The sequence below is a fragment of the Jaculus jaculus genome, chromosome 1, assembly GCF_020740685.1.
Source record: "Jaculus jaculus isolate mJacJac1 chromosome 1, mJacJac1.mat.Y.cur, whole genome shotgun sequence".
Classification (NCBI taxonomy): domain Eukaryota; kingdom Metazoa; phylum Chordata; class Mammalia; order Rodentia; family Dipodidae; genus Jaculus; species Jaculus jaculus.
Window position 1 is genome coordinate 122,904,222 of NC_059102.1, and position 13,237 is coordinate 122,917,458.

General features: G+C 39.1%; 1 protein-coding gene and 1 pseudogene across 1 annotated transcript in view; one reads left to right on the forward strand and one right to left on the reverse strand.

The window, feature by feature from the left end:
* The window catches only part of Shoc1 (shortage in chiasmata 1), a 104,276-nt gene that overhangs the window by 24,490 nt on the left and 66,549 nt on the right, over positions 1-13,237 (reverse strand). The window contains exons 18-20 of the mRNA XM_004657009.2: positions 3,359-3,428; positions 694-872; positions 357-474 (exon numbers count right to left, since the gene is read on the reverse strand). Of these exons, the coding sequence (XP_004657066.2) occupies positions 357-474; positions 694-872; positions 3,359-3,428 (367 nt within the window). The remainder of the gene's footprint in view (positions 1-356; positions 475-693; positions 873-3,358; positions 3,429-13,237) is intronic.
* On the forward strand, positions 10,137-10,667 carry LOC101595928 (annotated as a pseudogene).

A 13,237-nucleotide genomic window follows, 5' to 3' on the forward strand; every position in this document is an offset into this window, starting at 1 on the left:
GAATATTATCAATAACACAAATATATGAACATACAAACTCAAAGAATAACATAAAATATTGATACTTGCTGATAACAAAATAAATATATGTGATATAAAAATTCAAAAATTAAATTTTATTTTTGTCTATGAAATTATCAAACATTGACAAAAAATTATATTCAATAATTATAAGGGTAGGGCATGGGAGTTAGAACTATATGTTGATGAAACTCTTTAGAATACTATTTGCATATAGTCTAGTATTGGATCAGAGAGATATAGTATAGCATATCAAGAGTAATACTTACCCTATCCAAATATGTATAGGCATTTACTAAAGTTGATCAAATGAGTAACTGAAATCAGTGACTTACTTAGATTCTAGCAGCTGAAGTATTTCTGGAGCACTGAGAAGTCCTTCAGATGCAAAAAACACATATGGAATCTGAATTTCCAAAGAAAAACCACTAAATGTATCCAACAAGATTCTTCCTAAATAAGAAAAATTTTGTAAGTATTTTATTTTCCTTCCTCCTCATTTTCTTCTTTCTTTTTAAGCATGAATATAAAACGTTAAAAGAGTTATACAATATGTGTCCTAAAAACAGGAAATCTAAATAAGTTATTTCTTTCAATGATCAACATTAGAAAACAGACTATTTTTTTTTTTTATTCTAATGAATAAAGAAGGATTTTGGCTTATGTCCTTACGCTTTAAAACAGTGTCTGGAATGACCACTTTCAAAGCCAGGAAAGGCAGATTCAACTGTTCACAGTGCTTAGTCCAACAAGAGTGTCCTACGTAATTGTATTCCACCACAAATGAGAAATCTCTCCAGGGGAAATCTGCTCCAATATTCTTATTATGTACAATTACACAGGAACTTGTGCTGAAGACAAAAGAAAACAAAGAAAATGGAATTATATTTGTGTCATTATTTAATTGGAATGCTAAAAGATAATATTCTGACACTCTATCCATACTCAATTTAGAAAGGCAGTGGTATATTTTCTATTGATTTTTGCTATGTTATCTTTTTTTTTTTAATTTTTTTTTTTTTTAAATTTGAGAGCGACAGACACAGAGAGAAAGACAGATAGAGGGAGAGAGAGAGAGAATGGGCACGCCAGGGCTTCCAGCCTCTGCAAACGAACTCCAGATGTGTGTGCCCCCTTGTGCATCTGGCTAACGTGGGACCTGGGGAACCGAGCCTCGAACCGGGGTTCTTAGGCTTCACAGGCAAGCACTTAACCGCTAAGCCATCTCTCCAGCCCCCTATGTTATCTTTTTAAAAAAAAAATCTTTCCCATGATCATACTTCTACAAATGCCTTAACATACAAAACTGTAAATTGGACTGGAAAGATGATTTAGTGGTAAAAGGCACCTGCTTGCAAAGTCTGACAGCCTGGGTTCAATTCCCTCGTACCCAGGTAAAATCAGATGTACTTAATGGCACACGCATCCAGAGTTCATTTGAGTGGCAGGAAGGCCTGGTGCACCCATATTCACTGTTTTTCTTTCTTTCTTAAATAAATAAATAAACTGTAAACTATTTCAATGCCCCAAATGTAACTCTGGTTTTATTACCTATTACCAATAACAGAAATCAACATAAAAAATCAGTCTCATCTTGTAGTCTTATATCTTTGAGAATCTGTTTAAATAGGACATTTTCTGACAATTCTGAAATTAAAATTTTTCCTCAATGTGTTTCATAAGGGTTTGAACAACAAAAAGGATAGACACAAGTATTATAATTTTAGCTATCTCATAAGCAAATTTTGTATAGCACAGCATCTACTATAACTAAAATTCTCTACTACTGCTCTTTTTTAAAAAAAACTATTTTTGGGTTGGAGAGATATTTCAGCAGTTATGGGCACTTGCTTGCAAAGCCTGACAACCTGGGTTAGATTCCCTAGTACCCATGTAAAGCCATATATACAAAGTGGTACATGTGTCTGGAGTTCATTTTTAGTGGAAGGAGGCTCTGATAAGCCCATTCTCTCTCTTTATCTCTTTCTCTGCTTATAAATATAAATAAAAAATTAAAAAACAAAATAACTTTTTATTGTCAATGTCCACAATATCCACAATAAACCCAAATCATAATCTTCTCCGTCCACTCTCCTATGTCTCCCTTTTTATTCCCTCTCCACTGATCTTTCCAACTAGTCCCTCTTCTATTTTAATGTCTTTTTTTTTTTTTTTTTTTTTTTTGCTCTCATTATGCAGGGCTTCTATAGGCAGCACCAGCCACTGTGAGGCATGAGTGCAACATCTACTGTTGTTTTCTATTCAGAGCAATACAGAAGTTAGAAAGTATATCTAGTTTTTGTAGGCTTCTATTTGATTTATAATGCTTTCAATTATTTGAATTCTATATTAGAGAGAGATCATTTCTATGTGAAATAAGGCAAAATAAAGACATTTTAAAAGCCAAAATTTGCTCTATTATTACCAGGCTTCTCACTTAAAAGAATTTCCAGGGAGGAGACTATAGAAGAAAGTAAGAACATATAAAAAAGAAAATAACTGTTAAAAAAAAACTGGGGCTAGAGAGATGACTTAGTGATTAAGGTGCTTGCCTGCAAAGCCTAAGGACCCATGTTTGACTCCCCAGATCCCATGTAAGCCACAAAACATGATGCATGTGCAAGGTCATGCATGTGCACAAAGTGGTGCACATGTCTGGAGTTTAATTACAGTGGCTGAAGGACCTGGCGCACCAGTTCTCTCTCTCGCATAAAAAAAATAAGCTGAGCAAAGAAACTGTTAGCAGTTTTATAAGAAGGGTATCTATACTAACAGTACTAATGATAACAACAGGAATATTAAATTTCAAAACTAAGTTTCTATATACTAATTTCATGTAACACAAGGCAATAATGACAGCTACACTGTTCTATGTAATGTATTTTTTCAGGAAGGGAGTAAAGATTTTGTTTCAGATTTTCTTAAATTATTTATTTATTTGTTTATTTGAGAGCGACAGACACAGAGAGAAAGACAGATAGAGGGAAAGAGAGAGAATGGGTGCGCCAGGGCTTCCAGCCACTGCAAACGAACTCCAGACGCGTGTGCCCCCTTGTGCATCTGGCTAATGAGGGACCTGGGGAACCGAGCCTCGAACCGGAGTCCTTAGGCTTCACATGCAAGCGTTTAACCGCTAAGCCATCTCTCTAGCCCTGTTTCAGATTTTCTTAAGCTTCTTAAGTTAAATTCTAAGAGAAAGTTTTTTCCAGGTGTTAGGAGTCAAACTCAATGAATCACTCATGATAGATGAACTCTATCTTTGAGCTGCCTAAACTCTAGGAGAAATTTTGCTTTTTCTAAGGAACTGCTCCTTATAGTTAAATCAACACAGTTTTACCCATTTAAGCCACCTTTAGGTTCCAGGAAATCTTTTCTTTCATTTGAACAGAAAATAGTCAGTGATAAACCTGTTTGGAAAAGAAAGAGGTTTTTATTTTTCAAAAAATTTTTCAGAGTTTTGTTAAGCTTTTTAAAAGTATGTCATAAATTTAGCTTTCCTAAAGTTGAACTAAAGATCTTTTGAACATTGCTTAAAATACAATTTCTTGAATCATTTTTATTAGTATATCAAAAAGTTTAAAACAGTAAATATTTCTAGGATGTGTATACATATAGATCAAGTCTAAATTTCTTATGTCAAAAAAGAAAATAAAAAGTGGGAGCTGGGCATAGTGGCACGTGCCTTTAATCTCAGCACTCAGGAGGGAGAGGTAAGAGGATCACTGTGAGTTTGAGGCCAGCCTGAAACTACATAGTAAATTCCAGGTCAGCCTCGGCTAAAGTGAGACCCTATCTCAAAAAAAAAAAAAAAAAAAAAAAAAGTTGGATATGGCTCAGCAGTTAAAGGCATTTGCTTGCAAGGCATGATGGCCTGGATTTGATTCCCCAATATTCACATAAAGCCAGACACACAAAGTGACACATGCATATAGAGTTTGTTTGCATCAGCAGGAGAATTTAGTGTGCTCATACTCTCTCTCAAATAAATAAAAACACAAATAAATGGATCAAAAATTTCATTGTAAAGTGACTGTTAAATTCTCATTAACTGGACTGGAGAGATGGCTTAGCGGTGAAGGTGTTTGCTTGCAAAGCCAAAGGACCCCGGTTTGATTCTCCAGGGCCTACATAAGCCAGATGCACAAGGGGGTGCATGCATCTGGAGTTCGTTTGCAGTGGCTGGAGGCCCTGGTGCACCTATTCTCTCTCTACCCCTGCTTCTTTTTCATTCTGAAGTAAATAAATAAAATATATTTAAAAATACTCATTAACTGTGCAGTTAATCTTCTTTAGTAAAAAAATGATAAGTTTTTGTTTTTCTCTAGACAAATATTTAAATTATATAACTAAAACAGCAATGGACTATATTTCAATGTGATATGTGTGTGTTTCTACTGGCTACATAAGAAGCAAAAGACCTATTTGGCATCATACACTTCTGCATCTAAAAATATAAATCATATAAATTCTTACTTTACTATTTAAATGAAATATAATAAATTTTAAAACTCTGTTACCTCAGATTATTTTCTGTAAGCATAATTAATTAAAAATAATAGCCAAACCCAGTCCAAATTAATTCTATAATCTTTAAGTGTACTTTTGTTAGCTATAACATTTACAAGGTGTCAGGTATTAGAAAAAGGGCCTAGTTTGCTTCTAATCACTAAGGATATTTGTCAGTTGGAAAGAGGCTAAAAACATTGGCCAGTTTGTAGATTTGAGATTTTTGTGCCAGTAGACATTGTTGAAATGAAGACATGAGAACAATAATGGTATATACTTCCAGGTGCCAAAAGCAAAGGGAGTGGAGGTCAGCCTGAAGCCTAAATAAGGGATATTAAAAATATGTTAAGTATCTTAAGTGACATCCAAGAAGGCAACCCATTAAGAATTCTTCTGTGTGCAACAGGAAAATTTCCTCAGCTCTTCACAAAACATTCCTTTACTTAACCAAACCTGTTTGTTTAAAATGCTAATATTGCTCAGCACTTTCCTAATTAAAAAAATATGCATGTATATATATATATATATATATGTATTAAAATTATTTATTTATTTTTTGAGAGCGACAGACACAGAGAGAAAGACAGATAGAGGGAGAGAGAGAGAATGGGCGCGCCAGGGCTTCCAGCCTCTGCAAACGAACTCCAGACGCGTGCGCCCCCTTGTGCATCTGGCTAACGTGGGACCTGGGGAACCGAGCCTCGAACCGGGGTCCTTAGGCTTCACAGACAAGCGCTTAACCGCTAAGCCATTTCTCCAGCCCTGTTTTGTTTTTTGAAGTAGGGTCTCACTCTAGCTCAGGCTGACCTAGATAGAATTCACTATGTAGACTCAGGGTGGCCTCGAACTCATGGTGATCCTCCTACCTCTGCCTCCCAAGTGCTGGGATTAAAGACGTGTGCCACCACGCCCGGCTTAAAAAAATATGTTTTTTTTTTTTTTTTTTTTATTTGCAAGGAAAGCCACAGAGGAATGGGGAATGGGAGAGATAGAGGGAGAACAGGTATACTAAGGCCTCTTACCACTGCAAACGAACTCCAGGCTCATGTGTCACTTTGTGCAGGCAAGCACCTTAACTGCTAAGCCATCTCTCCAGCCCAATATGACCTTTCTTTAAATACTTTCTATTGACAACCTCCTAACATTTTGACACAATTAATAATCTTGGGCTGGAGAGATGACTTAGCAGTATGGTGCTTGCCTTCAAAGCCAAAGGATCCAGGTTCAATTCCCCAGGACCCACATAAGCCAGATGCACAAGGTGGCACATGCATCTGGAATTCATTTGCAGTGGCTGGAGGCCCTGTTGTGCCCATTCTCTTTCTCTTTCCCTCTTTGTCTTTCTCAAATAAATACAAATAAAATAAAAAATTTCAATGAAAGAATCTTTGAATTTTAATGTATATCAATCCATCTTCCCAAGATTAGAAAAATAAATGGAATATGAATAAGATACAAGTTGCAATCTGAACCCAGACTGGAAAAAAAAATGCAGTCTAGTGAGGTATGTGGTGGTTCACATCTGGAATCCCAGTAGCCTGAGCTTGCCCCCCCCCCACAAAAAAAATAAGAGAGCTGGAGAGATGGCCCATGTTTGATTCTCCAGTACCAATGTAGATGCCCTGGTGTACCCATTCTCTCTCTCTCAAATAGATAGATAAAAATATATTTTTAAAAGTGGTGAGTGGGGCTGGAGAGATGGCTTAGAATCTAAGGCGCTTTCCTGTGAAGCCTAAGGACCCATGTTCTACTCGCCAGATCCTACGTAAGGCAGATGCACAAAGTGATGCAAGCACAAAGAAGCACATGCCCACTAGGTGGTGCAAGCACCTGTAGTTCAAGTGCAGCAGCTGAGGCCCTGATGTTCCAATTCTCTCTCTCTGTCTTTCTAAAAAAATTTTTTTAAATTGGGAAGGCAGGGAGGCAAGATGGCTCAGCAGTTAAGGGTACCTGCTTGCAAAACCTGCTGGCCTGGGATCAATTCTCAAATCACCCATGTAAGCCAGCTGCAAAAAGTGACTCAAGAGTGTCATGTTTGTTTGTGGTGGCAAGAGGCCCTGGAACCTCGCCCCCCCCCACACACACGCACACGTGCACACACACACACACACACACACACACACACACACACACACCTGTGCACAAATTAAAAACAAAATATTAAACAAAAAAAAGAAATACAGGCTATCCAGACCTAGCAAATCTGTCTGTCAAAATTAAAGGAGAAAGGAACTTTCCATAATAAAATAGGCTTTGAGCTGGAGAGATGGCTCAGTGGTTAAAAGTAGTTTCCACACAAGCGTAAAGGTATAAGAAAGCCTGAGACTGCCTGAGTTCAATTCCCCAGTACCCACATCAACAACGCTATAGCCACCCACACCTCTAACCCCAGGCCCATGGGGAGCAGAGACCCAAGGATTGTTAAGAGTTCACAAAAATGGCAAGCAGAATCAGTAAGAGACTCTGTCTCAAGAAAGCAAGTGGATGAGCAATGAGGAGGGATACCAGATGTTCTCTGGCCTCTGCATACACACACAAAGGGTACCTATGTCTGCATACACACACCACATCACAGTAACTACACACATGCACAGGAGAAAATAGATAAAATAAAACAATAAAATAAACAGACTAAAGAAATTTATGGCCACTAACCCTGCTCTACAGAGGATACTTGAAGTAATTGTTCAGACGGAAGAGAAAGGCAAACATATCCATGAGGCTACAAGAAGGAGTAAATCATGTTTGAATAATAGTAAAGTAAGTGAGGAACAGGAAAACACTAAGTACTCATGAAATTAACAAAATGGCCAGAATTAACACACTTTTTAATAATAACTGAACACTAACTGTGTCAATTCCAAGTCAAAAGACAGATATTAGGACTTGAGAGTTGGCTCAGTGGCTAAAGGCACTTGGTTGCAAAGCCTGACAACTTGAGTTTAATTCTCTGATACCCACAGCCAGATGCACAAAGTGATGCATACATCTAAAGTTCATTTATAGTGGCAGGAGGCCCTGGCATACCCATGCTCTCTCCATCTGCTTCTTTCTCTCAAATAAATACAAATAAAGATAAATAAAAAGACAGAGACTAGCAGATTGGATTTAAAGCCAAGTTCCATTTATTTGTCTCCAAGAAACACACCTCAACATAAAAAAATACAGATACTGCCTTACTACCTTAAGGTGACAGAATGGAAAATATATTCTAAGCAAATGGCATTATGAAACAAGCACGTGTCACTGTTCTAATATCTGATAAAACAAGCTTCAAATCAAAACTACCCAGAAGTCACTTCATACTGATTAAGGGAATAACCTATCAATTATAAATATATGTGCACTGAACATGGGTACACCTAATTTCATTATGTTGGCCAGGAAATGATGTCTAGCCTCTGTTCTACCACCCTTCCCCTGCCGTTATGGAACTTCCCCTCAAGACTGTAAGCCAAAATAAAAATATTCTTCCCATCAGCTGCTTTTGGTCAGGTGCTTTGTGCTAGCAATGCAAAGACAACTATAACATCATCTCACTCTAGTCAGAATGGCAATCATTAAGAAAACAAGTAACACATGGCAATCTAGGTGTAGTTACTATAAAAAGCAGCATGGAAGTTTCACAGAAACCAAAAGGAGTCTGAATCCTACTACAGAGATACTTGTTCATCCATACTTATTGCTGTTCTGTTCCCAGAAGCAAGAAAATGGAATCAGTCTAGATGTTTATCAGCATATGAATAATGAAGATGTGGCACACATATGCAATTCAATTTTATTCAGTCATAATAAAAACTGAAAATTATGAAATTTGCAGGAGATGAATTGAATGGAAATAATATGTATTAACTGAGGTTAGCTTCTATTTTATATATGTATATTCATGGGGAATTGAGTGTTGTATAGACAGGATGCTAGAAGAGGGTCTATGTGAAGGAGCTTCAAGAGAGACAGGGAGAGTAGGGAACAAGCTGTTAAAATGAAAAGGAGAACATTGGGGGAAAGCAGTTTGGGTGGGCATGAGGGGTAGGCAGATGGAGGAGGGGAAGATGGGAAGAGGATCAACCAAAACTAAGGATGTGTGAAAACGCCATTAAAATGATATGAGAAAATGTTTTAAAATGAAATTTTAATACATTGGCCTTAATGGTGCATTACTTCATAAATACATTTTTTAAAAATACAAGAAGAAATAGAAAGATTGTTAAGAAATGTTTAAAACCTAGGTATGTTCAAATAAAACAAAAATTTAAAATTCATAAGAAGAATTAGAAAGATTGTTAGAAGTATTTAAAACCTAGGTAAGGGCTGGAGAGATGGCTTAGCGGTTAAGCGCTTGCCTGTGAAGCCTAAGGACCCCGGTTCGAGGCTCGGTTCCCCAGGTCCTACGTTAGCCAGATGCACAAGGGGGCACACGCGTCTGGAGTTTGTTTGCAGAGGCTGGAAGCCCTGGCGCGCCCATTCTCTCTCTCTCCCTCTATCTGTCTTTCTCTCTGTGTCTGTCGCTATCAAATAAATAAATAATAATTAAAAAAAAACCTAGGTAAATTCAAATACGATGAGTTGCAATGGCACCAATCTATATGGTTATGTGAGTTGATCCAACCAGGTTAGGTGTGTGGTATATTTCAAACATACTGATTGGCTCAGGATTAAAGTTTACATGGATAGTACAAGAGATGAAAAAGACTGACTGAAGTGATGGGTGAAAATACAGAGTGTGAAAAAAAGGAAAAATTGAAAGGGATTTGACAGATTATAGATTTCTATGATGATGAAGAGCATGAAAAAGCTAAAGGTATACACAGAGCATCTAATTTATATAAAGTTCAGAAGTGGGAGAGTTCTACATTACCACAAGGTCCTTGCATAACAAAGAAGTGACGGGAAGATGAGTAAAATTTTTTGAGTGTTAATGAAACTATAATGCTATGCTATTGAATGGATTGTTCACATTAAAGACATTAGAAACACCTAGAATAATGGCAGGTCATGAGCCAGACAGACAACTCTCCATGAATGACAGGTATTGACCAGGAATAATGTGTTAGAAATGAAAATAGAAAACAAATAATGGTCTTTTCATTACCCATAGGGGTGTGTGTGTGTACATGTGTATGGGTGTAGACAGAGAGAGAGACTATATATAATCATTTTCTATATGAGAGAGATACAGGGGAAGTAGTAGCATATGGGAATCCACGTTGGATTTCAGTGACAAGTAGACAGAGTTTGCATATAAACAACAGATTCCACAGCTCCAGGTAGAAAGAGGAGGCATTATTGAGAAAAAAGTTGAAGCACAAAACTGAAATAAGAAAAAACTAGGTTCAAATTTTGATTTCCTCACTTACTATCTGTGAAATCTGGCATACTACATGACTTTTATTTATAAAGTTGAGTTAAGGGGACTGGAGAGATTGCTCAGTGGTTAAAGGCACTGGCTTGCAAAGTCAGACACCCAAATACCCATATGAAACCAGTTGCACAAAGTGGTGGCATGCATATGGAGGCCCTTGTGTGCCTATACTTTCTCTCCCCCCCTCTCTCTCATAAGTAAATAAATAAATAATTTTTAAAAACTGAGTTAGGGAAAGAAGGTGAAGATGGCAGTGGCCAAAGGAGGGGCTCTGGGTGTCCGGTGGCTGCAAAGGACAACTCGCATTGGGGGCACGGACAGCCTCTCATGTTACCAAGGACATGCTGCTGGGGCCCTATCCTAGGACCCCAGAGAAAAAACTGCTGCTGCCAAGAAGTATAACATGTCTATGGAGGACTACTTACCAAATCCTGGTGACTATCCAAAGCTCCCTGACTGCTCACAGCACGAGAGGGATCCCCGGTATAACTGGGACCACTCAGACTTGTGGTTGAACTGGGGAGAACCATTACACTGGGACCTAGACATGTATGTCAAGAACCACATGGATACATCCCTCATACCTGTTTCTTGGAATGTCATGTATAAGCAGCTCTTTGGCTTTGTGGCCATCATGACTTTCATGTTATAGATGGGAGAAATGTTCCAAAGCTACTAGCCTGTGGGGCCAAAGCAATATCCCTATAGCAATCTGTACCTGGAAAGAGGTGGTGATCCCACCAAAGAACCTGAGCCAGTGGTTCACTATGAGATCTAAGGAGGCTTCATGGGCTTTCCAGCTGCCCTCTAAGTAGGACTCCCTCATTCCTAGAGATTTTGTTTTTTGAGACAGGGTCTCATTCTAGCCCAGGCTGACCAGAAATTCACTATGTCATCTCAGAGTAGCCTTGAACTCATGGTTATCTTCCTACTTCTGCTTCCTGAATGCTAGGATTAAAGGCATGTGCCATCATACCTGGTTCTCATCCCTAGAGATTTAACCTTAATGAAATCCCTAATGAAATTCAGTGCTGTGGCAAAAAGAAAAAAAAAAAAAACAAAAAAACTTACTCATAAATTGGTTACAACCTACAATGAATTGTTGGTTGGAGAGTCCTATGAGGTCCCCAAAACAAGACAGGATTCTGTCAAAGCACTTGATTACCTGCCTGAGGTAAAAGGTAAGAACCTCTTTAAAATATTCATTCATTCATTTATTTGACAGAGAAAGAGGGACAGGGAAAGAGAAAGGGAGAGAGGAAGAGAGAGAGAGGGAGAGGGAGAGAGAGAGAGTGAATGTGCCAGGGTCTCCAGCCACTGCAAACAGACTCCAGACACGTGCACCCCCTTGTACATCTGGCTAACCATGGGTCCTGGGGAACTGAACCTGGGTCTTTTGGCTTTTCAGGCAAATACCTTAACCACTAAGCCATCCCTCCAGCCTGGTAAGATTCTATTGCTGAAGACAATGCTGCCTACATAGAACATGGAGCTATCTGGCTGGAGTCCAGAAGGAAGCCAGTTCTCAGTTGGTTAGTCCATACAGTAATGGAAAGTGCTAAATGAGCTGCTGGGGGAAAATAGCCAACAGCACTGTGAGCAAGCAGGGGACACTGCTATACAAAAGCAGCCAGCCTGATAAGGTATACACACCCATGCAATAGTGGGAACCATCCTAAGTGGGTAACCAATGCCTCTCTAATTGACCAAGAGACCTGGTCAGTGGAAAGGAACTCATAGCTGGTATTGGGAACCAAGTCAGAATAGTATGGATACCAGGATCATGGATTCCAAATGGAAATTCCCACTAGTCACTGGCCAAAAGAGAGGCTACACCTATCAAAATATCTCTTAACTAACTATGCTTATCCTCTTTAACCTATGCTGAACTCACTCTCCACTGAAGAATCTGTTCCTTTTACAGAAGGTAATGGAAACTGAGGACAACCAAAGTTTATCAACACCACAAGAATAGATAGCTGACTCTGTAACATGAGATGAACCACCCCTTGCACATCAGCTAGAGCCCAGGTGAAACTACAAAGGAGTTGATGAGATGAGCAAGAGTGCTGCTTCCTGGGCAAGCCTGACAACTTGTGCCAGGATGATGGCGATAGCCACTGAGGATACTCCAAATGCACCAAGGCAGAAATCCAGAAGCTGCTGAAAGTTCAACATTAAAGTAGAACTAAAGCACACCCACCAAGGCTCAGGAAATTTTACAGAAGAGGGGACAGAAAGACTGTAAGAGCCAGGGATGGGGAGGGAATATCTAGAAGCATTGTCCCCCCCCACACACAATGACTGCTGCTGCCACAACTCCATGATGAATACTAGCATCTCATGGAGGAGGGCCTTCAATGAAATGGGGGTAGGGAAAAGGGAAATGGTACCAACAAATGATGTGTCCACACAAAGTTTCTACTTAATTAAAAAAAACAAAAAAAAACGGGCTGGAGAGTTGGCTTAGCGGTTAAGCACTTGCCTGTGAAGCCTAAGGACCCCGGATCGAGGCTCGATTCCCCAGGACCCACGTTAGCCAGATGCACAAGGGGGCGTAAGCGTCTGGAGTTCGTTTGCAGTGGCTGGAAGCCCTGGCACGCCCATTCTCTCTCTTGCTTTCTGCCTCTTACTCTCTCTCTGTTGCTCTCAAATAAATAAAAATAATAATAAAGGCGTGTGCCACTAGGCCTGGCCAAATTTATTTTAAAAAAAAAAACTGAGGTAGGGTTTGGGAGATGGCTCAGCAATTAAAGGCACTTGCTTATAAAAACTGAGTTAATAAAACCTATTAGGCTGGAGAGATGGCTTAGTGGTTAAGATGCTTGCTTGTGTAGTGTAAGGACCCATGCTCAACTTTCCAGGTTCCACATAAGCCAGATGCACAGAGATACAAATGCACAAGGTCACACATGTGCACAAGTTGGCACACAAGTCTGGAGTTCGATTGCAGTGGCTGGAGGCCCTAGCATGCCAATTCTCTCTTGCTCATTAAAAAACAAAAACAAAAACCTATCAATAAAATTTTAAACAGCTAGGCTGGAGAAATAACTCCATAGTTAAGGTGCTTGCCTGCAAAGCCTAACGACCCAGGTTCAATTCCCCAGTACCCACATAGAGACAGATGCACAGTGACACATGTGTCTGGAGTTTGTTTGCAGCCTTTGGAGCCCTGGCACACCCATTCTCTCTCTCTCTGATTACAAATAAATAAAAATATTTAAAAAGTTGTAAGCAAAGCTGGATGTGGTAGCACATACCTTCAATCCCAGCACTTGGGAGGCAGAGGTAGGGGGATTGCTGTGAATTCAAGGCCATCCTGAGACTACACAGTGAATTCCAGGTCAG